Here is a 26925-nt window from a genome sequence, read left to right on the forward strand (position 1 = left end):
CATCTAGCGCATAGACTATATACTTATTACAGATCTAGCGCGTCAATGTCTAAACGAAAGGCGATGTTTAGACATTGACGCGCTAGATGTCGTGCATTCGCGTTCGTTATCTTATGCATAATGAGCATAATTCTAATAAATCAAAGTTCTGTGTAAAAATTGAGTAATTTCATTTCCAATCGTTCAAAGAAAATAACAATAAAATAAAATAAAACTAATGACCTTAGAAACTATGTTTTTTTTTATTTATTACTCATTATTGTTCGTCCGTCGTAGGTCTGTAAACTGTATTGTACACTGAAGGTAAATGGTACTGTAGGTACTTTAGTTCGGCGTCGTCGCTCGTCGGCTTGATATAAAATTACATTCTTGATTTCATTGACACGCGCTATGATTTGCGCGCGGAATTTCTTGTGTTGTGAATTTATTTTTGTATGCTATGCATTTTAATTGATTCAAATTGCAATGTTTCTCTAGTATGCATTTGAGACTATATTGTAAATTGTAATAATTGATCGTGGGTATAGTAATTAATTATTCTAATAACGCAATTAGTAATATATGTATTTTCGGTGGGATTCAAAACAAAAAATTGGCCCGTGATTTTTATGAAATTTCACCACATTGCAAATCACATCAATCATAGTTCGTACACATGTATGACGAAAGTGATTAGTATTGTGGCTAACATTGACTCATCAGTTCATCACTGAAACCAGTGATAAATCAGTACCTATATCATATTGTGTTTGAATATTTTTAAACAATGATATAAGTATACAATTATTATAAATCGGTAAACTATCAAAGTAATCACAAACTTGCAAACATTGGTAAAATGTCCAGTAGTTTATGAGCCTATTCATTACAATCAAACAAACAAACAAAGTTTTCCTCTTTATAATATTAGTGTAGACAAACACTATGAATACGATCACGAATGCAAATTCGGGGATTTTCTAATTATTGCTAAATAATAATTGAATTCGTTTTGAAATACTCTATAATTTTTAGTGTATAAATAGACATTTATAATGTGGTGCTCATTTTTTTTGTACTGCTAACGCTATTGTAGGTACCTATTTTCGTTGTTTTATTTCAAGTGAACACGGCCATACAATTTTGTCACGAGCCGCCTATGATTGTAGGTACTTTTGTTAGGCTCCTTCGTCGTCCGCGTCGGCTCGAAAGTTCTTGATTTCATTGTCACGCGCTATGATTTGCGCGCGGATTTTCTTGTGTTGTGAATTTATTTTTGTATTATTATTATTTTTTATTTATTTTTTTATTTTATTGATTCAAATAAAATATTTCACTAGTATGCATTTGAGACTATATTGTATTATGTATAATTTATCGTAGGTATAGTTATTCTTATAACGCAGTTATATTTTCGGTGGGACAATTTGACCCGTGATTTTTCTGAAATATCACCACGTTGCAAATCACATCAATCATACACACGTATGACGAAAGTATAGTGGCTATAATTGACTCATCAGTTCATCACTGAAACCAGTGATAAATCAGTATATCATATTTTATTGTGTTTGAATATTTTTTAAACAACGATATATACAATATTATTATAAATCGGTAAACTACCAAAGTACTTCCGAATTTTCAGACAGACAAACAAGTAGTTTGAACACGCAGTTTTCTTATACTAGTAGCAAAAATCAAAACCATAATATTATGTTTACCTACTATATTTTACTAAAAGTCGAGTGCGTCGAAATCGTAAATAATAATATGTTTTTCACCTTCCTGGTTATTTTCCCATAGTAAATAGTGTTTTAGGTTTGTTGTTGTAGGTAGGAATAATAATAATTATTCTTACATGTTGGTTATGAAATGTATATTGAAATAATTTACTTTTACAAATCATTAGTGATATAAGTTTTGAGTGAAAATGCTTGGATCAGCATAATATTATATGGTACTTCAAATACATGTTTTGATAAAAAAAACAATAGTGTAATAAAATAAAACTGCGTTTTATTGTAATCAATGTTGACAATTTTAAATTCCAAAATTATTGATCAATAAAATAGTTTACACCAACAAATATAACTTTTATTTTTATAACAATCGTTCATAATATAAATCGTAGCAGGTGGCGTTTTGAAGTTCTGTCTACTCATACAGAAAAATGGAAAACTTGTTTTTTTTGTAAACAATTTATTACTCATGTTGTTTGGCAACTCGAAGCGTGGTCGTCCGTCGTAGGTACTTTTGTTCGGCGTCGCGTCGTCGTCCGCGTCGGCTTGATATAAAACATTCTTGATTTCATTGACACGCGCTATGATTTGCGCGCGGAATTTCTTGTGTTGTGAATTTATTTTTGTATGCTATGCATTTTAATTGAATCAAATTGCAATATTTCTCTAGTATGCATTTGAGACTATATTGTAATAATTGATCGTGGGTAGGTATACCGTATAGTAATTAATTATTCTAATAACGCAATTATATTTTCGGTGGGATTCAAAACAAAAAATTGGCCCGTGATTTTTATGAAATTTCACCACATTGCAAATTATATATTATACAATTACAATTACAATTATTATAAATCGGTAAACTATCAAAGTAATTACAAACTTGCAAAATATGCTTTTCCGAATTTTCAGACAGACACACAATTTTATTAGTTTGTTTTAGCAAAGTAGGTACCTATACCTATACGCTTACGTTGCGCGTCGCGTCGTCGAAAACGGTGCGCCCAGAAACAAACATACCTAATTCAGTTACAATCCTTTTTTTGTTCCGTAATTTATTGTATTTATTCTAATACGATTTTTTTTATTCGTCGGCCAGTTCTACTAGGTATAAAAAGATAAAATTGAAATATAATTATTGTAGCGACTAGCGACAGCCATAGGTATTATGTTACTATGTTTTCGTAAATATGTTTTTCACCTTCCTGGTTATTTTCACATAATCTTATCTTCTTATATATAAAAATGAATCGCAAAATGTGTTGGTAAGCGCATAACTCGAGAACGGCTGAACCGATTTCGATCATTCTTTTTTTATTATATTCCTTGAAGTACGAGGATGGTTTTTATGTAGAGAAAACGTAAATATTATGTACCACGGGCGAAGCCGGGGCGGACCGCTAGTATATATATATAAATGAATCGCAAAATGTGTTGGTAAGCGCATAACTCGAGAACGGCTGAACCGATTTCGATAATTCTTTTTTTATTATATTCCTTGAAGTACGAGGATGGTTCTTATGTAGAGAAAACGTAAACATGTACCACGGGCGAAGCCGGGGCGGACCGCTAGTCTTATATATAAAAATGAATCGCAAAATGTGTTGGTAAGCGCATAACTCGAGAACGGCTGAACCGATTTCGATAATTCTTTTTTTATTATATCCCTTGAAGTACGAGGATGGTTCTTATAGCTAGAGAGCTAGTTAGTTTAGTTTTAGTGCAGTGGCAGTGTAAATGTTGTTGTTGAGGTTATGTAAATTTAACACTTTAGTTAACTACCAAGATATAAAGAAATGAGGATAGGACACAATAACTATTGGTTGAGGTATTTATAAACTCATAATATACTTTTAAAAAAATCACGTTTTAATAAATTTCTAGAATTAAATTAGAACAGCTGATTCAAAATAGCCTAAAAAATCTTAATAATAATAATTACGCTTCACAGCAAGAAGAAATGTACCATATGTACCCGCACAAAGTCGATATTGTGTTGCCTACCGTTCGACTCAATGGCTAGGGTTGTAACTACCTTTAATAATTATTACCAAACTAATAAACCGAGTGATGCGAAATAACCATAATTCTTTTAGAGTTTGATAAAATGATCAGGCAGGTATTTTCTTTAATCCTCTGAATTCTCGGTTACTAAATTGTATCGTTGAAATTATTCTTAATCGCGTAAATTTAATAAATAATCATATGGAAAACACTTTTCATTTGTTTTTTTACTTGCACGCCCAACTACTATACAATAATTACGTTGTTTCGGTATTTTGACGAGAAAACGCAGGAAACATCCGTTGTATCATTTTAGATAGATTGTATATTTTGTATCTGTAGAATTGAAATCAAAGCTATGTATATGTTGTCTCCATTCTTTTCTTATCGGATTGTTGATCCCAATGCGAATGCGTCACTTAAATTTTATAAAAGACAATTAAGAACATCAAAAATAAAGTGATACGTAAATATTTCACAGTGCAATATATTATGTAATTAATAATAATTATATATTTATGAAAAAATAATTACATCAGATTTAATAATAGCAATTGTTTTGAATGTACATAATATGAATAAATGATTACATCATAATAGTAATAATCACAATTGTTTTATTTCCCATTTGTTGCAACCCTAGCATATTTTCATGTAGCAGCAGAAGTACCTACACTGGCGGCGCGGCGGCATCGTGCGACATCAAAGGCATTGCCTTACTAGGTAAGTTTATAATGACTCATTTCTTTTATTATATAATTTACGTTTTACTTTTACAGAATCCGATTCAATGGATTATGAAGACGAGTCACACAACGCCATACGATAGTGATGATGAATGAACATTTCAATAAATGCATGCGTGTTTTTTTATGTTGTTTTGTAATTGTTAATTGTTTCTTAAATAAAGAAATAAACTAAATATTTAAATGATGATTTGTTATTTGCAACACAACTTTATATTTGAGATTCTTTACAAATGTATATTTAGTTTTGTATCATCAAATTTATAAATTTTATTCCATAGTTTTCAAAATTAAATGTAAATGACCATAAAAACATTAATAAAGTAAATCATTGATGTAAGGTCAGGGAACGTAATACATATATACATCTGACCATGTAGAAGCTAAGTCTTGTTGACTGCTGAAGTCTGTAAAGTTTTGTTGTCTGCTGAAGTCTGTACGCAATGAAAATGTCTGCCGTTTCGAAAATAAGTTTTTAAGACCCTAATAAATAAAATATATGAATGGCAGATCTGGTCAAATACTTTCAAAATTGTATTTTTTTCAGCACTTTCATAAGTGTCTGCCAGAATGTTATCCGCGTGATAATGGTCTGCCATTGTTATTTTCCGATAGTAATAATAATCTATTTTCAAATATCAAAATGGCAGACGTGGTCAAATGGTTTCAAAGTTCGCCAAAAATTTCCACCTGTCTTACCTAAGCGCGCGCCCCGTCCACCACTCTGGGCTTAGTGACTCCTCATCTCATGTATAGTAGGTATAGGGGAATCAACACACAAAAATCCAGGTCTGGTCAAATACATACAGGTAGCTTTGCGCTAGCTCTCTAGCTATTACTTCTTATGGAGAGAAAACGTAAACATGTACCACGGGCGAAGCCGGGGCGGACCGCTAGTAAATAATAAAATAATAAATAGTGTATTAGATTTGTTATTGTATCTTGTATACCTACGAATAATTATTCTTACGTCTTGTTGGGAAATGTTCAAATACCTACCTATTGAAATAATTTACTGTTACAAATCATTAGTGTTATTAGTTTTGAGTGAATAGGCATGGATCAGAAATTCAGAATATAATATGCTACTAACTACTCAAATACATACATGTTTACACAACAAACACCACTGACCTCTATAACTATAAGTTATAGAGGTCAGTGACCGTCAGTGACAAACACTATGGATACCTACGCTCGCGAATGCAAATTCGGTGATTTACTAATTATTGATACCTAGTCATTGAATTCGTTTTGAAATAGCCTGTACTTTGTAATTTTTAGTGTTATAGACATTTATAAAATGTGGTGCTCATTTTTTTGTAATAAATCATCCCGAACGCTATTGTATTTTCGTTGTTTTATTTCAAGTGAACACCTATACAATTTTGTCACGAGCCGCCTCTGGCCTCTGGGTGAAATAAACAAGTCAAATGATTTTTGTTCTAATTGTATTTTGGTAGTAGTTTGTTTAGAATTTACATTACCATTGTTTAATTTTTACCTACTATATTTTACTAAAAGTCGAGTGCGTCGAAATCGTAAATATCTTTTTCACCTTCCTGGTTTTTTTCCATACTAAATAGTGTTTTAGATTTGTTGTTGTATGAATAATTATTCTTAGCATAATATTATATCATAGGTATATGCTACTTCAAATACATGTTTTGATAAAAAAAACAATAGTGTAATGTAATAAAATAAAACTGCGTTTTATTGTAATCAATTTTGACATTATTTATTTCCCAAAATTACAACAAAATAGTTTACGCCAACAAATATAACTTTTATTTTTATAACAATCCTACTTGTTTTACATTCACGCCATCTAGACTTAAATCTTTATCATTTTTGTATACGTCTGTGTGTGTAAACGACCCTGTATGCAATGACAGATGTTATAATGCATTTTTTTACCGAATTGGGTGGATTTTAAGGCAATGATATGACATATTTCAATAAAATATAATATTCAGTAACCGCCATGACTATTCCTACGACCTTAATCTTTTCCAATTACGCAAAAACTCAAATAAACTAGAAATGTAGAATTCAGCGCCATCTAGCGGGACATTGGCTGGGAACAGATCGTAGGAATCACCTTAAAGGTAAGTAATAATTTTATTACTTATATTATATTATCCTTTTTTAATACTTATCTCGGGAACTACTGGTCCGATTTGAAAAATTCTTTCTGTGTTAGATAGCTCATTTATCGAGGAAGGCTATAGGCTATATATCATCACGCTACGACCAACAGGAGTGGAGCCACGGGGGTGAAACCACGCGTAGCAGCTAGTATTGAATAATAATATTATAAAGCTGAAGAGTTTGTTTGTTTGTTTGAACGCGCTAATCTCGGGAACTACTGGTCCGATTTGAAAAATTCTTTCGGTGTTAGCTCATTTATCGAGGAAGGCTATAGGCTATATAACATCACGCTACGACCAACAGGAGAGGAGCCACGGGGGTGAAACCGCGCGGAGCGGCTAGTATTGAATAATTAGTAAACTAATATTTTTAATAGATGGTTTCATATTTATTACACATTTTGGTATTAATATGAATTTGATGATATTTGGTTTTTATCAAGTTTACATTTACGTCCTATTTGAGGTTCGTTGGGAAAAGGAGGCACCATGGTAGATTGTTGCTAAAAAATTGTAAATAGTAAAATGAATATTTTACATAGTATATCCTTCACGGGGACTCATGTTGATGGAATTTCACTTATTTCGATGACATTTTAATGATTTTGAAATAAAAAATTGCGTCTGGCACCTATTTAACAACGAAAAAAACGTCTTGCAATAAAATAATTATGTCTGATGGATCTATATAAAGGCAAAAGATTAAAAATTACGCGTTAATAAATGACTTTAAATTACGGATATTTTCCTGTGCAGATAAGATGCGCACTAATAAACGCAACCACTGCGGCCAGCCAGACAGCCCGGACTCTAACCGAAATAGGAAGAGAAACAGTATATCAAAGAACCAACTATACTAAAATTATCTCTTGTCAACGTTGGTAGCTCCTATACGAAATACGAGCAGAGGTAAATAATAAATACAAAACGCATATGGATTCTGAGTAAAGATTTTCCGTTTAACAATATTGGACAGGTGAATAACATTCCTCGCAGCACGCTTAGCGAAGCCGCATTGCAAGTTGCAAGTCGCGAGTCGCTCTGGAGTCGGACCGCTGTTTTTCTTTTGCTGTCGGCAATTTGTGAAGTAACGAAAATATTTAAACATTGATATTGCATAGCGTTATTCTTATTAACATAATATATGATATAGACAGATAGGTACTATGATAAATATAAAATAATGATTCAGTTAGTATAGCTGGACTTTTTGTTTATCTTTCGTGATCGCGAAAGGGTGTCCCCATGTCAAGTCGCCAAAACTATCATTACGGGCGTGGATTATAATATTTGAATTCAATGTTTATAAAACTTGGCTTTTATTTTCCAATTTATACAGAAAGGGGGTTCTAAAAACTTTTTCTTGTGTTTATAATAATCATATTTAAATTCGAACATAGTTTGTTGTTAACGGATATACCTACCATTCCGCTTCTTCAGAGGATGATCTTTTACGACATCTTTTCATCGGACTGCATCAAATCCTCGGAGAGGAACATAACTTTAATTATCATTTACTGTTCTTAATTAACTTCTAGAATGAATAATTGCATATTATTATAAAATGTTTGAAGCGAATTCACGTTTGTATGTACGTTTATTAAAATGTAAATTCTACTTATTTGATATACCTAGTTTGTGCATTTTTTATAATGATTAATATTTTATACCAATACAAATTAAACACGAACTTCAATAAAATGTTTTATTTTATTGTGAATCGTAAACATATTGTTTTTAATTCCGTATTCTTTTAGCTAGGTACAAAGTGTAGCAAAGGTGATAAGATTGATATATGTAGTAGTCATATTATCCAAAATGGGTTCAACAAATTGTTATCGATTAAATTAAATATTATGTATCACACGACATTAGAAACCGTGTCGTGTGAAAGTTTCATACCACGCAATAGAAATGCATTTTTATTTTTCTACCACTTTTCAACGACGCCACGATGTAAACCGATTATTGTGGCAGATCCGCGAATTGATCAAGCGACGAATAATTTGGTCACTTTTACAAAGGAAATTTTTTGTATCAATGCTGGCGCGGGATTAATTCACAAATCTATTGAAAATGATTCACGTTATCTATATTTTAACACCTTGAGTGACGAATAAACAAATATTATTAAAGATAGATCGTTCGGTACAATCTTTACGTAACGGCGAACATTAAAAACGAATACGTAATCACTAATCTCTACATAGTAAATTATTAATTGTCGCAAAATACAATTTTTACGTTGAATTAAGAAACGTTACCTAATCTCATCTTTACTTAGGTATAATATGATTCTGTATACAATATTAAAAGTGTATTTGCCTTAGATAAGGTAAAGAATGCACGGTCAGATTGTGTCCCTTTTACACGTACGAATATGCATAACGCGAGTGCGCTTGATCTCTACCATGTACGCGTCTTCATACTACTGGGAGGTCAACAATTAATGGTTATGGTAAATGACCAAACAAGAGGGTCATAATAGGTCATAGAGTGAGGGCGTTTGTCCACTACAAGGAATTTTACGGTCCGGCATTCCGATTTTTTACGGTCCGGTATGGCACGCCATTAATCTATATACTAGCTTGTGCACTATACGTAATTTTACTGTCCGACATTTTACTTTTCCCTATTCCGGATGGTTTTTTGTGTCTACGAGTCGCTGTAGGTATAATTGTTTTCGAATGCCCACTTGCTTGGATTTTACTGTTTTTACTGCATATGCCAATTGAAAGCAAGCTCTTGTTTTACTTTCTTTTAGTTGGCAATGAGATTTGAGAAGTCGGTATCGTTATTTTATATACATTGACCAAGCATTGACCTATAATTATTATCTAAGTGTGTTGGTAAGATAAAGTTCAAGTGGGAATAGCTTTAGCTCCTCGTCACCGATTAAAATAAATAAGTGAAACACGCATTTTAAGGGTGCACTCACACACATCAGTCACCGTCAAGTCACCGATGACTGATCGGTGACGGTTTGTGTACGTATCCACAAACACCAGTCACCGTCATGTTGTCCGTCAGTTACGTCGCCGGTTTGACTGAATCATTGAACACATACATCAGGTTAGTGAGTGATTAGACGTGTGTCACGCTAGAGAACATGTAGCAATTGACGGTAGCACGACGCTGACTGAACTGAGACGTGACGGCACCGGGTGAGTGGGGATAAAAGTATGATACATGTATGGAAAGATTATTTGACGTGCCTGACCGGGGACGTCACTGATAGATTTCGTGCCGGCGACTGTCGTGTGGGAACAGAGTCATACTAGAACTATTGATACATATTTTTTTTTAATCCTGTCCGGTGACGTGCCGTGACGGTGACTGATGTGTGTGAGTGCACCCTAAATCTCTTACGGAACTTTACTTTTTATTATAACGAAGTAATATAATATTTCACCTTCTATATTTTTTACTCGTTTCTTGTAAAATGCAAACACAATCATTTATGATAGCATTATACCGCCAAACTTCCTTGAACTGTACCGCACTGATCCGAGTAAAGACGGACAGGTGCACAAGCAATTCATCGGTTTTTTCATGCCACACCGGACCGTAAAAAATCGGAATGCCGGACAGTAAAATTCCTTGTAGTGCACAAGCGCCCTGAGGGGATAAATTGCGTAAAATTCGTATAGCATCAAATGTAGAAAATTTTATTTGAATGGTACAAGAACAGAAATTTATAAGTTTAGAGAATATTACAATTAATTGAATAGATAAACCTTAAAAATTTGTTTTTAACATAATTGATGAGGAATGATTGATTTTTTTTATCAATTTATTTTTTGTTGTACATTTATGTTTACATCATTTATACATATCATATTGTTTTTCCCTGTTATATGTACATAAGTATAGACTATCCGTAAGTAAAGATATGTACATATATCAATTTTAATAAAAGATGTTGTTTATCTGTTGAACCTTTATCAGAGAATTTGTGGAAAGATAAATTTTTGTTTATATTGTTATTATTCATGTAATAATAAAATTGTATTAACATTATAATGTACACATAATAATACATTAAATAAATCAATATAAAATTTATTATTTAATAAAATTTAATATGAAATATTTACTATGTAACTATGAATATTTCTTTAGTGACTAAACCTAGACATATTTTAAGCTTTATCATTGTTTCTTTTACTTCTGTTGTTTTGGGAATGTGCGGTGAAAGGACTACTATATCTTATTTACCTAGTAATCTCACTGATCTTCATTTAAAGACTAACAAATATTTTTTTGTTTATGAATAATGTCATTTTTATTGGTTTTTATAGTGAATAGTTATAGAAACTTTCAAGTTCATCAGTCCTGTAGAATGTGGTGGGAATGAACATAAGAAAAATAAACAATTTGAATGCTTATTACTCTGTTGTCAACATTCTTCAATAATTTCAGCATTTATATTCTAAGAATACTTCATAATATGTAGTTTTCTATAGAATTTGAGAGTGGTTCTAAACGTAAACCTACATCAATCCAATATGTAATTTTTATATCATCTCTTTCTTGTTGGAAACAAAACCCCTGATTATTTTTTACAATTATTACTCTCTAGTGTAATATTCTTAGCATATTTAACTTTGGACAATAGAATTAATCCATCAGTCCCCGGAGTCACAGACACAATAGATAATCTATTGTGTCGCGCCCCGATCGGGGCGCTCGGTGGTCAATGGGTTAATACAATATTTATATTATTGATATTGATTAAAAGTAGCATTTGACCTCAACAGTAAGTCAATTTCTTTACACAAAAAACTCAAGGCAGTAAATGTAGGTCAAGCAATTCTTTGTCAGATACAAGTGTATTATGTATGCAGGTGCTTGAGGTCACTGCAAAAATATATCCACAATCAGAGAACATTTTCAATATCAGAATTTTGCACACTTCTTCATTCTATAGTGATTGTCGTTGAAATGTCTTTATCTGATTTGAACAATATAGGTACTGAATACTTTGGTTTTGGTTGTGATATTTTATTAAATAATGATCTTGTGATGCAGTAACTTTCATTCAATGTACAATTTAAAAAAATGACTTTACTAATGTTTATCAAACATCTTATCAGGTTTAAGTAATCAAAAAAAAATTCAAGTTTCATTTATTTGAATACATGTTTCAACGAAAAATAATTAACCCAAAGAGTGGTATGACAAGTTTTTCAATGGCGCGGTATTTAGTGATAGGAAGTTGTCTAAAGGGAAGAGCTAATTAACATTCGCCGCGGCGACCGCGAAGCGCGCCACATAAGTCGCCGGGTCCTCGCGGTATCTCTAAACCACTCTTATTGTATTACTACTACCTCTAAATACTACGAATTCGAAATATTACTATTTTTCAAATACACATAAATTATATACTTTTATGAAATTTGTGTTATGTTGCCTTCAAAGAACGTTAAGTGCATAGAAATACACACATTCCATTTAATAAATAATGAAAAATATGACAAAACTGTTTTGACAACATTGGTTATAACCTAAAATCTCACGTCAAAACTAACAAAACTCTCGCAAATAAGTTTGATAACGAACGGAAAAACATACTTGATGACTAAAGTACCATGCCTCGCTCTCCGCACCGAGATACGCAAGCCGATACAATGATACCTAGATGCAAATGCTAATGTCCTATTTGAGAATTTTGGTAAAATAAATATTTCATATAAACATTGTTTTACCGCAAAAAGATCTGTCAAATAGCTTTGAAATCGATCAAAATAGCGGCAAAACGGTGTATTTCTGTATTATTGGACTAATTAATGTGAACAATTAATGAAGGTACGACATTCAAAGCAAAGCACCGCTAGTCGGCTGGCGGTGAACCGGCGAAGCTTCAACAAAAATAACCAATTATTGTTACTTACCGCCGACTCTGTACATATTCGCAGCCATTTTTATACACAATCACTATTCATTAACACTTAATTAATCTACATCTGACACAATTAATAACTATAACACTATGTAATTGAGCTTTTAACAATGTTTTTCATCACGTTAACTCCGGACGCCTTTCGCTGATCGCCATTTTCTTTCACACTACCTACTAATTTGGCCAGTGCGCAGTCGCACTTTTTGATGTAAACTTCCTGCTCTTAAAACAAAGCAATGACATATCAATTAATTTATAATCACTTATTATGTCCAAACACATTGATTGTATTGTATAAAATACAATAAATTTTAAAAACCATGTCTTACAAACGAAATATAATTTACTATGTCCCAAAATAAAAAAAATATTTCATTCAGGAACGTTTCATTACTGGGTTTACACACTAATGACCCGTAAACGTTCCCAATTTAACAACGTTTTTTTATGTAACTGTTCACTTTTACACTTGTTTATAAGTTTTATATTATTTTTTTAATCGGTTTGCACAGTATTTATTAAAATCACATATAATATTTTATATAATTTTATACTAATTTATACTTTTTATGTGAAAAAGGAACGTAACTATCTGAGCCATAGATAAAAGACGCTAGACTTGCTAACGTTGTCTTTGGTACATAGACTTTTACCATAGAGTGTTTCATCAAAATATATTAATTTAAAATAATATATTTTAAACTATATATAAATGGAAGACATAAAATTATACTAAAATAACATTAATTTTGATGAACAATATATTGTATTGCGTTTTCAAAAATGACGTGGCCAGGTGACAGTTCGATGTCTTTGGTTTTGACAATTGCCAAATCAGCTCGGCAAAAACCTAGTGGATTCTGATTGATGTTGTTCAATAATTTCTTGTAAAACAACTAAATTAAACATAAGAGTTGTGGTTTGAAGACGTAAATTTAATGTGCTTTTGTTAAGGTCAACACATGAGATCCTGGTAGGTAATCTTATGTCGCTTTGTCACGTATAATTACAATGATGTTTTCTCTAAGTTATGTTTCATAGTTTGTATGTTTTCTGATCAGAATTAACGACATGGCGACGTACGAGGAGTTTATACAGCAAAATGAAGATCGAGATGGAATACGGTTTACGTGGAACGTGTGGCCTTCGAGTAGAATCGAAGCTACGAGACTTGTGGTTCCTCTCGTTAGTTTGTACCAGCCGTTGAAGGAACGTCCCGATTTACCACCTATTCAATACGAGCCAGTGCTATGTACACGTAATACGTGTCGTGCTGTATTAAATCCAATGTGCCAAGTTGATTATAGAGCCAAGTTATGGGTTTGCAACTTCTGTTTCCAAAGAAATCCTGTAAGTATATCTGTGTAATTTATGACTGAACATTCAATATTTGTAACTTAAACTGTATCAACTAAATAAAACTACACTGTATTATTGCATTAGTTCTATATTTATATTATTACAAATAATACAAATAAATTACAAATAAATTACATATTACATTAATTAATACATGACTCATTCTCCAAAATGTTTCAATCATTCAATCCAATAAATTTACACAAATATTACAGTTCCCGCCGCAATATGCTGCGATATCAGAACAGCACCAACCGGCCGAGCTGATCCCCAACTTTTCAACAATAGAATACACTATAACTCGGGCACACAGCATGCCGCCCATCTTCCTGCTAGTTGTCGACACTTGTATGGATGAGGAGGAACTGGGAGCGTTGAAAGATTCTCTCCAAACATCACTCAGTTTGATGCCGCAGAATGCTCTAGTCGGTCTGATCACCTTTGGACGCATGGTTCAAATACATGAATTGGGTATGTGAAATATTGTATCATCGTTGCGTAATGAAATCATGCTTTTCCATTGAGTAACAGTTTATATGAAACGAGAAAATTTATTTGTAATACTTGTATTGCAACACTTTTATATCAACCTTTATGATTAATATTAATCAAGATATCATATTTCAAAACTAAAACAATGCAATAATTTTTCAGGATCTGAAGGAATATACAAGTGCTATGTATTCAAAGGAACAAAAGATTTATCAGCGAAGCAGATTCAAGAGCAACTTGCGATCGGCAGAGTGAATGTACCGAACCCTCAGCAGAGACAAGGGGCCCCTGTGCCACAGACACCGGCTCACCGATTCTTGCAACCAGTTAAGCAATGCGACATGGCTCTAACTGACTTGTTAAGTGAACTGGGCCGTGACCCCTGGCCTCTAGGTGTTGGTAAACGTCCATTGAGAAGCAGTGGCGTCGCTCTCTCTTTAGCTGTTGGGCTATTGGAAGTGACCTATCCCAATACTGGAGCCAGGATCATGATGTTCCTTGGTGGTCCTTGCTCGCAGGGCCCAGGTCAAGTTGTTAACGATGAACTGAAGCAACCTATCCGTTCCCACCATGACATTCACAAGGATAATGCTAAATACATGAAGAAGGCGATCAAACATTATGAGGCGTTAGCTTTGAGGTCCGCGACTAATGGTCATGCGATTGACATTTATTCATGTGCGTTAGATCAAACTGGTCTTATGGAGATGAAGCAGTGCTGTAACTCAACTGGGTTTGTTATTATTACTATTCTATGATATTTTTAGTTTTATAGCGTTCAAATGCTTTATAAATTGAAATTTTTAAAGTATAGAAAAAAACGATCACAAGGCGGGATTCGAACCCGCGTCTTTCTCCACTCCTAGGCAACATTATTGACCTATCTTTATATTCTTTTAAAATTTACAATATTCTATAAAATATTTTTTTCAATTCATTCAAGATTATGCAAATATTGTTTGGTATGACAATGCAATTCTCATACAAAATGAATATAGTAATTAATAAATTATCTATATGTAAATTGTGTCTAAAAAAACGAAATAGAATAACAATTAATTTATATGATTCAATTTCAGGGGTCATATGGTAATGGGTGACTCGTTTAATTCATCTCTATTCAAGCAAACATTCCAACGAGTGTTTGCTAAGGATCAGAAGGGAGATTATAAAATGGCTTTCAATGGAACTATGGAAGTTAAATGCAGTAGAGAACTAAAGAGTAAGTAACTTCTTATTAGACTTGACATTTATGAAAAATGAAAATGAAATGATATTTCAGCCAAAACACAATCAAATAGAAATTTATCAATATAAGAATTTGCTGTAGCTTATTACTTATATATAAAATTCTCGTGTCACAATGTTAGTCTGCATACTCCTCCGAAACGGGTGGACCGATTCTCATGAAATTTTCTGTGCATATCGGGTAAGTCTGAGAATCGGCCAACATCTATTTTTCATATGTACCACGGGCGAAGCCGGGGCGGACCGCTAGTTACTTATATAATTCTAGTTAATCGCCCGCGGCTTCACCCGCTTTGTCTAAAACCTGATAAATTATACATACTAAAACCATCCTCTTGAATCACTCTGTCTATTAAAAAAACAGCATCAAAATCCGTTGCGTAGTTTTAAAGATTTAAGCATACAAAGGGACATAGGGACAGAAAAATCGACTTTGTTTTATACTATGTAGTGATAAGTTTTAACATAGCTCCCACACTAAGAAATTATTCAATTGATGTTTGTTTTGTAATCAGAATTCTATTATTTTCTTATTGGATTAAGGGCTGATTTTTCAATCCTTGGTTAAAACTTATTCGTCGAATAATGTATAAAACTACTATTTTAAAAACGTATTCTAATTAACCGTATTTGACAGTTTTCGTGTCATTTTAATATTATCGTGTAATACTTTATTGGACGGATAAGTTTTATCCAAGCATTGAAAAATCGGCCCTAAATATTTTCTATTTTATCTATAGTAATGTACATTCTTGTGTTATGCTTTCACTTCATTTTTCTTCTTAAAACATTGCTTATTGTTACAACAATAAATCAAACATTGTTTATTGCAATGCACATGTGTGTACTTATTTTTTTCTTGCATACTCAGAACACAAACATTTATCTTTTTTACTCTACTTACATATTTTTCGATGATTTAAAAACACTTGTAAGAGACAAGTGTTTTTAAATCATCGAAAAATATGTATTCCTAAAAACCATTTTAATCAATTTTTTTAAGTATTCCTCATAATTATAATGACGCAATATTTCTAGTTTCCGGAGCGATTGGTTCCTGTGTCTCGCTGAATGTGAAAGGCCCCTGTGTTTCCGACCAGGAGGTTGGCATGGGTAACACCTGTCAATGGAAAATGTGCACTTTTACACCTAGCACCACCATGGCTATCTTCTTTGAGGTAATTTCATTGTATTCTGATATTTTTTATTTTTAACGTGATAACGTTTTTAAAATCGTTTTAGTCGGGTGACATGTTCAGAAACTTGTGTCACACCAAAACCTCACGAGCGCGATCGCAGGTATAACGAGAGAGAGACGGACCGATCTCCCGTCTCATCTCGATCGCTGCCACCAATAAGACGTTATCACGTAAACATCTCGATCGTAAACCTACTTTACAAACAACCAATTTTTTTTCATTACGTTATATTTCAGTCAATATTAAAATTGATAATTAACTAGCGAACCGCCCACTGCTTTGCCTGCCATATCTAAACTTAATAAGTGATATACTAAAACATTTCTCGAAAATTCCTATATCTATAAAAAAAAACCGCATCAAAATCTGTTGCGTAGTTTTAAAGGTTTAAGCATGCATAAGGACATAAGGACAGAGAAAGGGAGTTTGTTTTATAAATATATTTCAGTTTTCTGGATTACCTTGAAATCAGTATAATAAAAAAAATTGCTCACCTAGCAAACAAAACAATATACATCTTACATTTTCATTTTATCTGTTATTATGAAATCCAACACTACATAATTTTTATTAAAATAAGAGATTGTTTGAAAATTTATTGTTATTTTAACTTACCCATATCTTTATTTATATCTATTTACCATATTATTAGCCATTATACCGATTTTGATACTATTCTACAGGTGGTAAACCAGCATGCTGCTCCGGTACCTCAAGGTGGTCGCGGCTGCGTACAGTTCATCACCAACTACCAGCACTCCAGTGGACAGAGACGCATCCGAGTCACTACTATTGCACGCAAGTATGTAGAGATGCCATAATATAGAGAAAATTTTCTCTGATTTTAAACATACATTTGTTTAGATTACATAAAAATTACGTACAGAACATTTGATTATTATAAAGAAATCGTAAAATATGTTATACATAAATGGGATAAGATTTTAACGAAAATGTTAGTACGAGCTTTTGTAAATATTTTTCTACGTTGTATAATAAGTTTCATTTTATTTAATTATACTGTACTCTCTTCTGTCTTGATGGGTATAAATTTTCCAAAGCCAAACTATGCCTGCGCGCATATTAGGTAGAGTTTCATAGTGAGCGATTTCGAACCTTGCTGTCACGTAATAAGGTTTTAATTTGAATGAATATTCCTTATAACGATGTTCGAACTGGGCTATTGTATCTCTAATTGTTTGAATGTCGACTTGCCGACTTGTCCCTGTAGAAACTGTTTTCTGAAACTGTGGTAAATGATAAATCTGTGTAATGAGAATTTTAAAGTGTTTCTTACATATTAATCATAATTCATCCACAGCTGGGCAGACCCTGCAGTGAACCTACCCCACATAGCGGCTGGTTTCGACCAAGAAGCCGCGGCCGTAGTAATGGCGCGTCTCGTGGTATACCGCGCTGACCACGAGGACGGGCCCGATGTGCTGCGCTGGCTCGACAGAATGCTCATCCGATTGGTGAGATACAGTTCATATTATCTTAATCATCATTCATAGCATATAAACAACTTCCCGACATCATTTATAGCATATAAACAACTTCCCGACATCATTCATAGCATATAAACAACTTCCCGACATCATTCATAGCATATAAACAACTTCCCGACATCATTCATAGCATATAAACAACTTCCCGACATCATTCATAGCATATAAACAACTTCCCGACATCATTCACAGCATATAAACAACTTCCCGACATCATTCATAGCATATAAACAACTTCCCGACATCATTCATAGCATATAAACAACTTCCCGACATCATTCATAGCATATAAACAACTTCCCGACATCATTCATAGCATATAAACAACTTCCCGACATCATTCACAGCATATAAACAACTTCCCGACATCATTCATAGCATATAAACAACTTCCCGACATCATTCACAGCATATAAACAACTTCCCGACATCATTCACAGCATATAAACAACTTCCCGACATCATTCATAGCATATAAACAACTTCCCGACATCATTCACAGCATATAAACAACTTCCCGACATCATTCATAGCATATAAACAACTTCCCGACATCATTCACAGCATATAAACAACTTCCCGACATCATTCATAGCATATAAACAACTTTCCGACATCATTTTAAAATACACCTGGATTTTATAGAAACATTAACCCATTGAGCCCTGAACGGCCCGATCGGTCCACGACACAATAGATTTTCTATTGTGTCTGTGATTGAGGGGCCTGAGTTATTAATATTGTCAATTAAAACGATAGTTTTTAATAAATATTGTGTTACACAAATCTCATTCATATTTTATATCATTATCTAACAAAAATCTAAATTTGCAGTGTCAAAAGTTCGGCGAGTACGGCAAGGACGATCCGAACAGCTTCCGTCTGTCAGAGAACTTCAGTTTATACCCGCAGTTCATGTACCATCTGCGGAGGTCGCAGTTCCTGCAAGTTTTCAATAACTCGCCAGATGAGACTACTTTCTATAGGTAAGATTTAATATAGGTATTGTAAAATTAAATTATAAGGCAAGTTTTTTGAAGTGAAAACTTCTTTAGCGGCGTTTAGCACTTTTTCTGTAATGGGTATAAAATCTTAAACTCGCGTCAGGACACGTGACCTGATAGAAAAAGCGTAAGACGGATGGATATCAAACATGCTCAACGTTAATAATCAAGTTTTCACTTCTGCCGGCACTCCCGGAGTGCAACCCGTCTTTTTTTTTCGTTTTAAGCTTAAGTTTATATTATGAACACAGGATTTGATGTGTAGGTATATGACTAGTTACTATAATACATTTTTTGTACTCATCCAAATTTTTGAAGTGAAAATTCTTTAGGCGCGTTGAGAGTAAAATTTCAAGATCGCGTCATGGCAATATCGTCAAGTTATGGAGTATGGCGATGATTTTTGTATCTTTGAATCTTGACAAAGAAGTTTCACTTCTGACATGTGTGCGAATTTCAATTGCAAATTTTTCCTATTGCAATAGAAATTCGCACACGCGCATTCGTATATTGAGCAAATCCTCCATCGGACTACTGCACACTACTACACAAAGTTATTATTATTTGTTATTTTTCCTATAACATCTTTTACCAAAGTGATTTATTCTTGTTACAGGCACATGCTAATGCGTGAGGACCTCACTCAGTCCCTCATTATGATCCAGCCGATCCTCTACTCATACAGTTTTGGAGGACCCCCAGAGCCAGTACTATTGGATACCTCCTCCATACAACCGGACCGCATTCTACTCATGGACACGTTCTTCCAAATACTTATTTATCATGGAGAGGTTTGTTTGGAGGGTTGGAAATAAGGATCTTGTTTTTGGTTATGGTTAAAATTGTGATTGTGAGAAATATTTAGATTTACTCCAAAAAAGTTTCAATTTATTATTACACAGACTTTTAAATACTTTTAATATACATAATGAAAAAAGGAAATAATTAGTTCTACTAATTTCATGATATGTAATAGAAATTAAGTAAGTAGAAAATTTTACAAAAGCATAAGAAAAATTGTGCCAGTTTTATTTTTTATTAATTACTTCATTAATTTTGAACTTATTATTTTTCATACTATGTGTAAAATAATCTTAATGCTGTGTCCACACTACTTCCAGACGATAGCGCAATGGCGCGCACTCCGCTACCAAGACATGCCCGAGTACGAGAGCTTCGCGCAACTGTTACGGGCTCCGGTCGACGACGCACAGGAGATACTGCAGACGCGCTTCCCCGTGCCGCGCTACATCGACACGGAGCATGGTGGCTCGCAGGTGTGTATACAGCCTTATAGCACATGTACCGTATACCTGACATGCGGAATACGAGATCTTACGAAAAACAGTGCATTATATTAGACATTTTTGTCTTTAGACCGTTATAAAGTATCGATATTTAGATATAAATTATGTAAGTTTCGAATTTTAATACAACGGGAATTGATACACGATGTGAGAACTTTTAATGTGTAATGTGTAAATGACGTTATAGATCGGTCACATGATTCTAAGAAAATGAAAATGTAACATCCTGTATTTTATGTTTTTAGGGTTATAGGGTAACAATTTAAAAGAAATGGTATTTGACGTCTCGATGTTATTATATTTCACGTGTCGGTGATAAATAAAACAAAACTAGTTACAGAGCTATTTATTTCACTTAATGTATACATTATGTTGTTTCCACACTGCGCGGTAGTTCAGGTTTGGTCCGAGATGCTAAAATCTTCTCAAGCATATCCGTGACCTTCTGTTGTGTCTTCAAAAAGTTCCTAAAATGCGTATCGTCATAAGAACCCCTCTTCATATTAGCGATCGACATCTGTTGTCTCGACGCGATTTTCTGGTTGCAACAGTCAACCATTTGTGGTATCATTCCGTATTTAGTGTTACAGCAATCGTCTTCACTAAATGTCTCAAGACCATCTGATTTCTCCAACTTTTCGTGGAATTTTGGCAATAATACTGCACTTATTTGATCTTTCTTTACTACTGGTTTTCCCAAATTTATTTTCTCATAATAATCCGTGTCGTATTTCGCGCTTTCCTTGTGTCCTTCCAGTCTGAACCTTATGATATCTTCATTCTTATGGTTGCAATTATGGTGTAAGTGACAATCGTCAGAGCGTTTCACAAATTTAGCGTTCAATGGGCTTTGTATTATTTCTTTCGGATACACTTTGACTGAAGCGCCATCACTGTATATATGACCATTGTCATATTGTAAGGGTTTAAACGGAGCTATCGTTGTTACAATTATGTTCTGATTTATGGGATATTGGCGATGGGTTATCGGTATTCCAAGGGGAGGTATTTCTAATGAATTTGTTTGGAATGTTATGGCGTCTGGTATGGGTTTCTTTTCGGATTTGTGTTTGTGAATTTGCGGTTGTAGGTCATAAGGCTTTTGTGTGTTTATGATGACGTCAGGATTAAAAAGAACACGTGTCTTTTTTATGATTCTGACTTCTGAGTTTTTGTTATCGCTACTCAAAGGATTCGAAGGTTTTTGTTGTGATGTCATGCTTTGGAACATTTGAATGAATTTCTCCATTATATTTTCTTCATTTGCATATGTTTCCATGCGTGATATAGATAGGATTTCAGCTGAAATGATTATATTATTTAGTTACATAACTAAATATTGTTTAACTTGTAATTTATAAGGAATACTTACGTTTTTGTGTTGTAGTTGTTGTTGTTTGAAATTCTTTACGTAGTTCTCGTAATACCATGTCTTTTACAGTTTGTGCTATTTTTAGAACTATATCTTCAGGAACTATTTCATTATTGCCTCTTTTATCTTTCACATTTTGGTCTTTGCTATTTTCTTCTAGTGTAGGCTGTATTGGTATTGGATTATAAGCAGGTTCGTATTTAACTGTTCTAGATATTTCTTCATATTTTTTCGTATCTGAATATTGTTTAATGGCATTAAAAATATCACTAAAGTTTTGCTCGGGTAGATTCTGCTCTGTTTTGATATTGTCTTTGTTTTTATTTTTAATGTTGTCGTTTTGTATATGATCACTGGTCATGAGTGGATAGTTGACACGATGGATCTGTTGAATATTACTTATTTTAAAATCTTCAGGGTTTATGTCAGGGGATTCAGTATTAATTTTCCGAGTAACTTCAATTGGAGCTTGTGATTCATCTTTTTTGTTTAAACTGTTTAATTGCTCTATCAATTTTTCAATAACATCTGATTTTTTTGAGTCAGTTTCAATATTCATTGTACTTTCCGTAGTTCGTCGACTATTTATTTGGTGTACTTCGATCGAGCTGTGTTTTGGCTTATTACTGCTAGATGCCGCGTAATTTTCCCAAAATTTCATGACACTTGCTATGTCGGGTTGGCCTCTTATATACTCTATGGTATTTGTGGGTTTTGTTTCAATGATTGGTTTCTTAGTTTTGTTCCTTTCATACGGCCAAGGCAAAATTGTATCCTTATTTTGTAAATATTTTTCATCGGAAGTTTCTTTAATTTGTTCTACGGCTTTCACATTTTCAACTAAAAAGAAAAATAGGTACCTTATTAAGTGCTTGCTTTTCTTTTTAATTCTAACAGATACCTAATAGTTTACGTACCTTGTAGTCTAGTTTTATTGAATGGGGGTCTTGGCGTTTCGCTTTTCTCAATAATGCTCGTTTTGCTTTTGGATACATTATGCGTGACACACTTTTCCCTCATTTGCCTTTAAATATAAATTTTAATGTTTAAATTAAATAGTAATTTAAAGTTCTATTAATTCTCTTCTATTACTCACGAATTGTTAATTTCGTCTATATTAACATTATATCGCTGCAGTTTTATTAACATGCTGACGTCTAAATCTTCCTTTTGCACACCGCTCAAGAACAATGCACACATTAAATCTGAAAATACCACAATATTTGAAACTTTCTATTTGAATCCTTCTATTGTGCTCTTTCCCAGTCGAGATATTTGACGCTTTTATTTAACGTTGTTTAATCATGTTAGTTACACCACTTAACTTAATATCGGCTTAACGGATTTTAATGATATTCGTCTGCACTGTGTTTAGGATAATAACTGATAAAATTTTGGAATAAAAAAAACGACCTGCGTGGGGCAGGGGCGAACAGCTAGTATATTATATTAGTTAAAGGAACCTTTTATGCGGTCTAAGCGCTGACCGTGCGCGTGTATTCGTGATAACGTACATGAAATAACGACCACACTGAATATAATCCGCCACAACATTATTGTTATCGACGTCGCGTTCGATTTTCAAAACATAGGCGCGAAAACAATCCAATCTTCATGACTATTGAGGAAAATTTCACCTTATTTCAAAATTCGATTGTCGTTGGTGCGGTTGCATAGATTATAGAGTATAGACAAGAAAGTTCTGTGAGTTGTATTTAAATTGATTAAAAATAAGCTTTTGGCGCGCATTTACATTTTTTTTTCTTAGATATATATATTTTATGATGTTAACGAATTTTACTGCAGTTCTGTTCATTTTGAAAACATATGAATTTAAATTTTTTTTTTTCATTCCAGGCACGATTCCTTTTGTCCAAAGTGAACCCATCGCAGACACACAACAACATGTATGCATATGGAGGGGTGAGTTACATTTTCAATTATTTTATTAATTTGCAGTGTTATCATTTAATTAATGTTTTTGCATATTTTCTTTTTAAAACTTTATTTCATAAAAAATAATAATACTTAAAGGCTGTGAATGTTTAATTATTCTTTTAAAACTATTAATTTAACAAAATTTATTTGCATGACTGATTTTGCGTTACGCATGGTTTGAAATTTGAATTGACGTTTTTGTTTTTTTTTCATCATTGTTTCGACGAAAACCAGGCGATGCCAGTACCATCTGCGGTAGAGTTTTTTTTTACTTTTTTATTAAAATGCTTGGGAAACTAATAATATTTCGTTTGGCATGGAGATTTTGCTTATTTTTTATATGCAGTATTATGTGTGTATGTTTTTATATTTATGTTTGTTTGTTGCTTGTTATACATTAATAATAATTATATTTAAGTTTATAAAAGGACAGCATGTGATGATGGACATAACAGAGATTTTGTGATAATGTGTAAAGTTCTGAAGAAGCTCTTGCTTTTTCATATTTTATTGTGAGGTAGGATTCGGGCTAGTATATTTTATTTCAAGGGCGAAAATAAAGGAAAGTAAAGGACTCTAAAAAGAATCTAAATAAAATATTATAAGTAATTTATCTATTGATATGTATTTATCTTATTAGTTTACACTCACGCTGATAAAATTATTTTATTGTCATAATTATTACTATTTTTTAGTTTTAATATTTTAAGGATTTCATGAACAATAACATATTTTAATAGATACTACTAATTTCATAAGTTAAATAAGTATTCTTAGAACTGGGTTATAAGGCTATATTATGTTATGTTATGAATGCTTATAAAATTAACAAATTTCCTACATTGATATACAAAAAACTATAAATCACTGGTAAAACGTGGATTTTTATATCGGTTTATTTTGTTCGAGTAATTTATATTTTATGTAGCTATAAAATCGTATTTATTTACGACTGCTTTCCATATTATTCAAGTCGTAAATATGAAATTCAAACCCTTTTTTTTTCATAAAAAGTCTAGTGTTTGGTATGCCTCGATTTTTTATAGATGCCTCGACACACCTTAAGTTACAAGTTATTTTTAAAATATTATATAATGTACATCTTTAAGTATAAAAACGATTCAATACGTAAATGAGATAAAATCATCATACATTTAATATTTACCAGTGATTTAAATCTTTTGTATATCAAAATATTATATGAAATAAATAATAATATTTATTTTTATAACACAGGACGGTGGCGCCCCCGTGCTCACGGACGATGTATCTCTACAAGTCTTTATGGAGCATTTGAAAAAGCTAGCAGTTTCCTCGACAGCCTAACAAAAACCTCCAACTGGTCAAATCATAAAGGACTGGTTATATAATAGGTAGTAGGGCTATACAAGCAACTGTTAAGTATGCTAAATAAAAAAAAAAATAAAGAAATTCATAGAAATTACAAATTATTTACATAGACATCTCATTTATAAGGTATTGGTAGATTACCGTTTTTTCTAATGACTTCGCATCAGGTAGGTATTAGTATGAAATTTCCAATAAAATTTAATATTTTACACAATTCAATGTTATGCATTGTATATAAGTGACTATGAGACGTATTTGCGATTAGATTTAAGTGTAAATTATGTGTATTTTTTAAAATAATCGCTATAAATTTGTTGTAACCGATTCTTCGTAGTTTTTGTCTCTTTTTATAATTGTATTTTAAAATATAGAAAATATAAATTGGATATACTATAGCGAAATAATATGCTTTAATATAGAACATCAGTATCGAATTTATGTATTAGATTCATTGCTTCGTCTTTTATCGTACATTTTAAATCTTTCTTGCAATAGCAACTTCTGGGTTCTTTTTAGCTGATTTCATCTTTTATCTTAATAGTTACAACTTTATATTCTTTGTAATTATAATGAATAAATGTTTATTGAATGGAGTGTTGTTTTTTTTTTATTTTTTAGACCTATGTTCTATACTGTGCAGTTCAGAATACTATATCCCAAGCAGTGTTTACACAAACTTAGAAGAAAAATAAATCAAAAGAATAGCCTGCAATAATAAGCAATAGAGGATGAATAGAATAGAAGATCATTTTTTTTTCAGTTACAATTTGCACTGTATCTTTATATTTTTACGTAACCCGTAGATCGACGATTAGCCTAGCCTCTTTAGTCTTTATTAAAACCAATTTGACGAATTGCTTAAATCATGTTTTGCCATTCAATCAAGCAGCTGCTTGACAAAGACAAATTACTTAGATACATTTGAACTAATTATATAAAGCTGAAGAGTTTGATTGTTGATACTACTGGACCAATTTCAAAACTTCTTTCGGTAAACCACCAAGGGATCAATGGTACATTATACAACTTCTAGCATTCAGGAGGTTATGTATCAAGGGCGAAGCCGAGGCGTGCCTCTAGTTACAATGATATAGTCAGAATCTTAGAATTAAATATATAGTGCTTGAATTTGACATTTTGGTTTTATGACATTAAAATGTTTCATAAATTAATATAAATTTTTAAATAGAAAAACGATCACGAGACCTGGCCAGAGCAATCGAATTTATTCTACTCTATCTGCTATCAGTTCATGTCTCTAAAGGACACCACGCCCCATCTATTGAGATAATTAATAACTTTTTCAACCAATATGAAACATTATGGGCACTTTCAATTTATGAGTTTCGTGTCAGACGGCTGGTACGCCGGTACGCCGAACGCTCGCGGTGCCGCACCGAACGTTTTGTATGAAAAAAGAGGATCGTCCGTGCGCCGTACTTCTAACGCACCACATCGTCCGATACGAAACGCATAAATTGAAAGCGCTCTATTTCAATGATTTATTGTAACGATGGAACGCGGCGTTTTATTGAATGGTTTTATGGCATTCCAATCCATACTAATATTATAAATGCAAAAGTAACTCTGTCTGTCTGTCTGTTACTCAATCACGCCTTAACTAC

At 32.8% G+C, this 26925-nt stretch overlaps 3 protein-coding genes across 7 annotated transcripts in view; 1 reads left to right on the plus strand and 2 right to left on the minus strand.

Annotated features, from left to right (window-relative positions):
* The window catches only part of MTA1-like (metastasis associated 1-like), a 72091-nt gene extending 59035 nt beyond the window's left edge, over positions 1-13056 (minus strand). The window contains exons 1-2 of one of the 3 annotated variants that reach the window (XM_089706700.1): positions 12853-13056; positions 12516-12745 (exon numbers count right to left, since the gene is read on the minus strand). In XM_089706700.1, the coding sequence (XP_089562826.1) occupies positions 12516-12543 (28 nt within the window). In that variant the 5' untranslated portion in view covers positions 12544-12745; positions 12853-13056. Of the gene's footprint in view, positions 1-12515 lie in introns of all 3 variants that reach the window. The other 2 variants (XM_089706699.1, XM_089706701.1) reach the window with 2 other exon arrangements.
* Positions 13057-13336: 280 nt separating this feature from the next.
* On the plus strand, positions 13337-25893 carry Sec23 (transport protein Sec23). Of its 3 annotated transcripts, none has more exons than XM_089706904.1 (14): positions 13337-13496; positions 13585-13873; positions 14098-14353; positions 14537-15107; positions 15454-15596; positions 16661-16800; positions 17505-17623; positions 18143-18296; positions 19164-19315; positions 19950-20124; positions 20455-20610; positions 23870-23935; positions 24185-24205; positions 25187-25893. In XM_089706904.1, exons 2-14 carry the CDS (start codon positions 13595-13597, stop codon positions 25274-25276), a joined length of 2322 nt encoding a protein of 773 aa, XP_089563030.1. In that variant the 5' UTR covers positions 13337-13496; positions 13585-13594; the 3' UTR covers positions 25277-25893. The 3 variants fall into 3 exon arrangements, with proteins under 3 accessions (XP_089563030.1, XP_089563033.1, XP_089563031.1); XM_089706905.1 differs by having other exon boundaries at positions 13340-13496; positions 13565-13873; XM_089706907.1 differs by lacking the exon at positions 24185-24205.
* On the minus strand, positions 21008-23566 carry LOC149480617 (uncharacterized). Its single transcript, XM_089706859.1, has 5 exons — positions 23476-23566; positions 23109-23217; positions 22930-23036; positions 21998-22852; positions 21008-21942 (listed from the first exon to the last, which is right to left on the minus strand). The coding sequence occupies exons 1-5, from the start codon at positions 23564-23566 to the stop codon at positions 21008-21010; spliced, it is 2097 nt and encodes a 698-aa protein (XP_089562985.1).
* Positions 25894-26925: the final 1032 nt, after the last annotated feature.

The sequence above is a fragment of the Colias philodice genome, chromosome 18 (assembly GCF_061535455.1).
Source record: "Colias philodice isolate Cphi_HAF_F1 chromosome 18, ilColPhil1 Martin Lab GWU primary, whole genome shotgun sequence".
Lineage (NCBI taxonomy): Eukaryota > Metazoa > Arthropoda > Insecta > Lepidoptera > Pieridae > Colias > Colias philodice.

Coding starts and splice junctions, on each gene's coding strand:
- Sec23 (XM_089706904.1), top strand. CDS start 13,595: ATGGCGACGTACGAGGAGTTTATACAGCAAAATGAAGATCGAGATGGA. Junction 17,624..18,142: donor GTCACTACTATTGCACGCAA/GTATGTAGAGAT, acceptor ATTCATCCACAG/CTGGGCAGACCCTGCAGTGA. Junction 19,316..19,949: donor GATGAGACTACTTTCTATAG/GTAAGATTTAAT, acceptor TTCTTGTTACAG/GCACATGCTAATGCGTGAGG.
- LOC149480617 (XM_089706859.1), bottom strand. CDS start 23,566: ATGTTGTGGCGGATTATATTCAGTGTGGTCGTTATTTCATGTACGTTA. Junction 23,037..23,108: donor ATAGACGAAATTAACAATTC/GTGAGTAATAGA, acceptor TTATATTTAAAG/GCAAATGAGGGAAAAGTGTG. Junction 22,853..22,929: donor CAATAAAACTAGACTACAAG/GTACGTAAACTA, acceptor TTTTCTTTTTAG/TTGAAAATGTGAAAGCCGTA.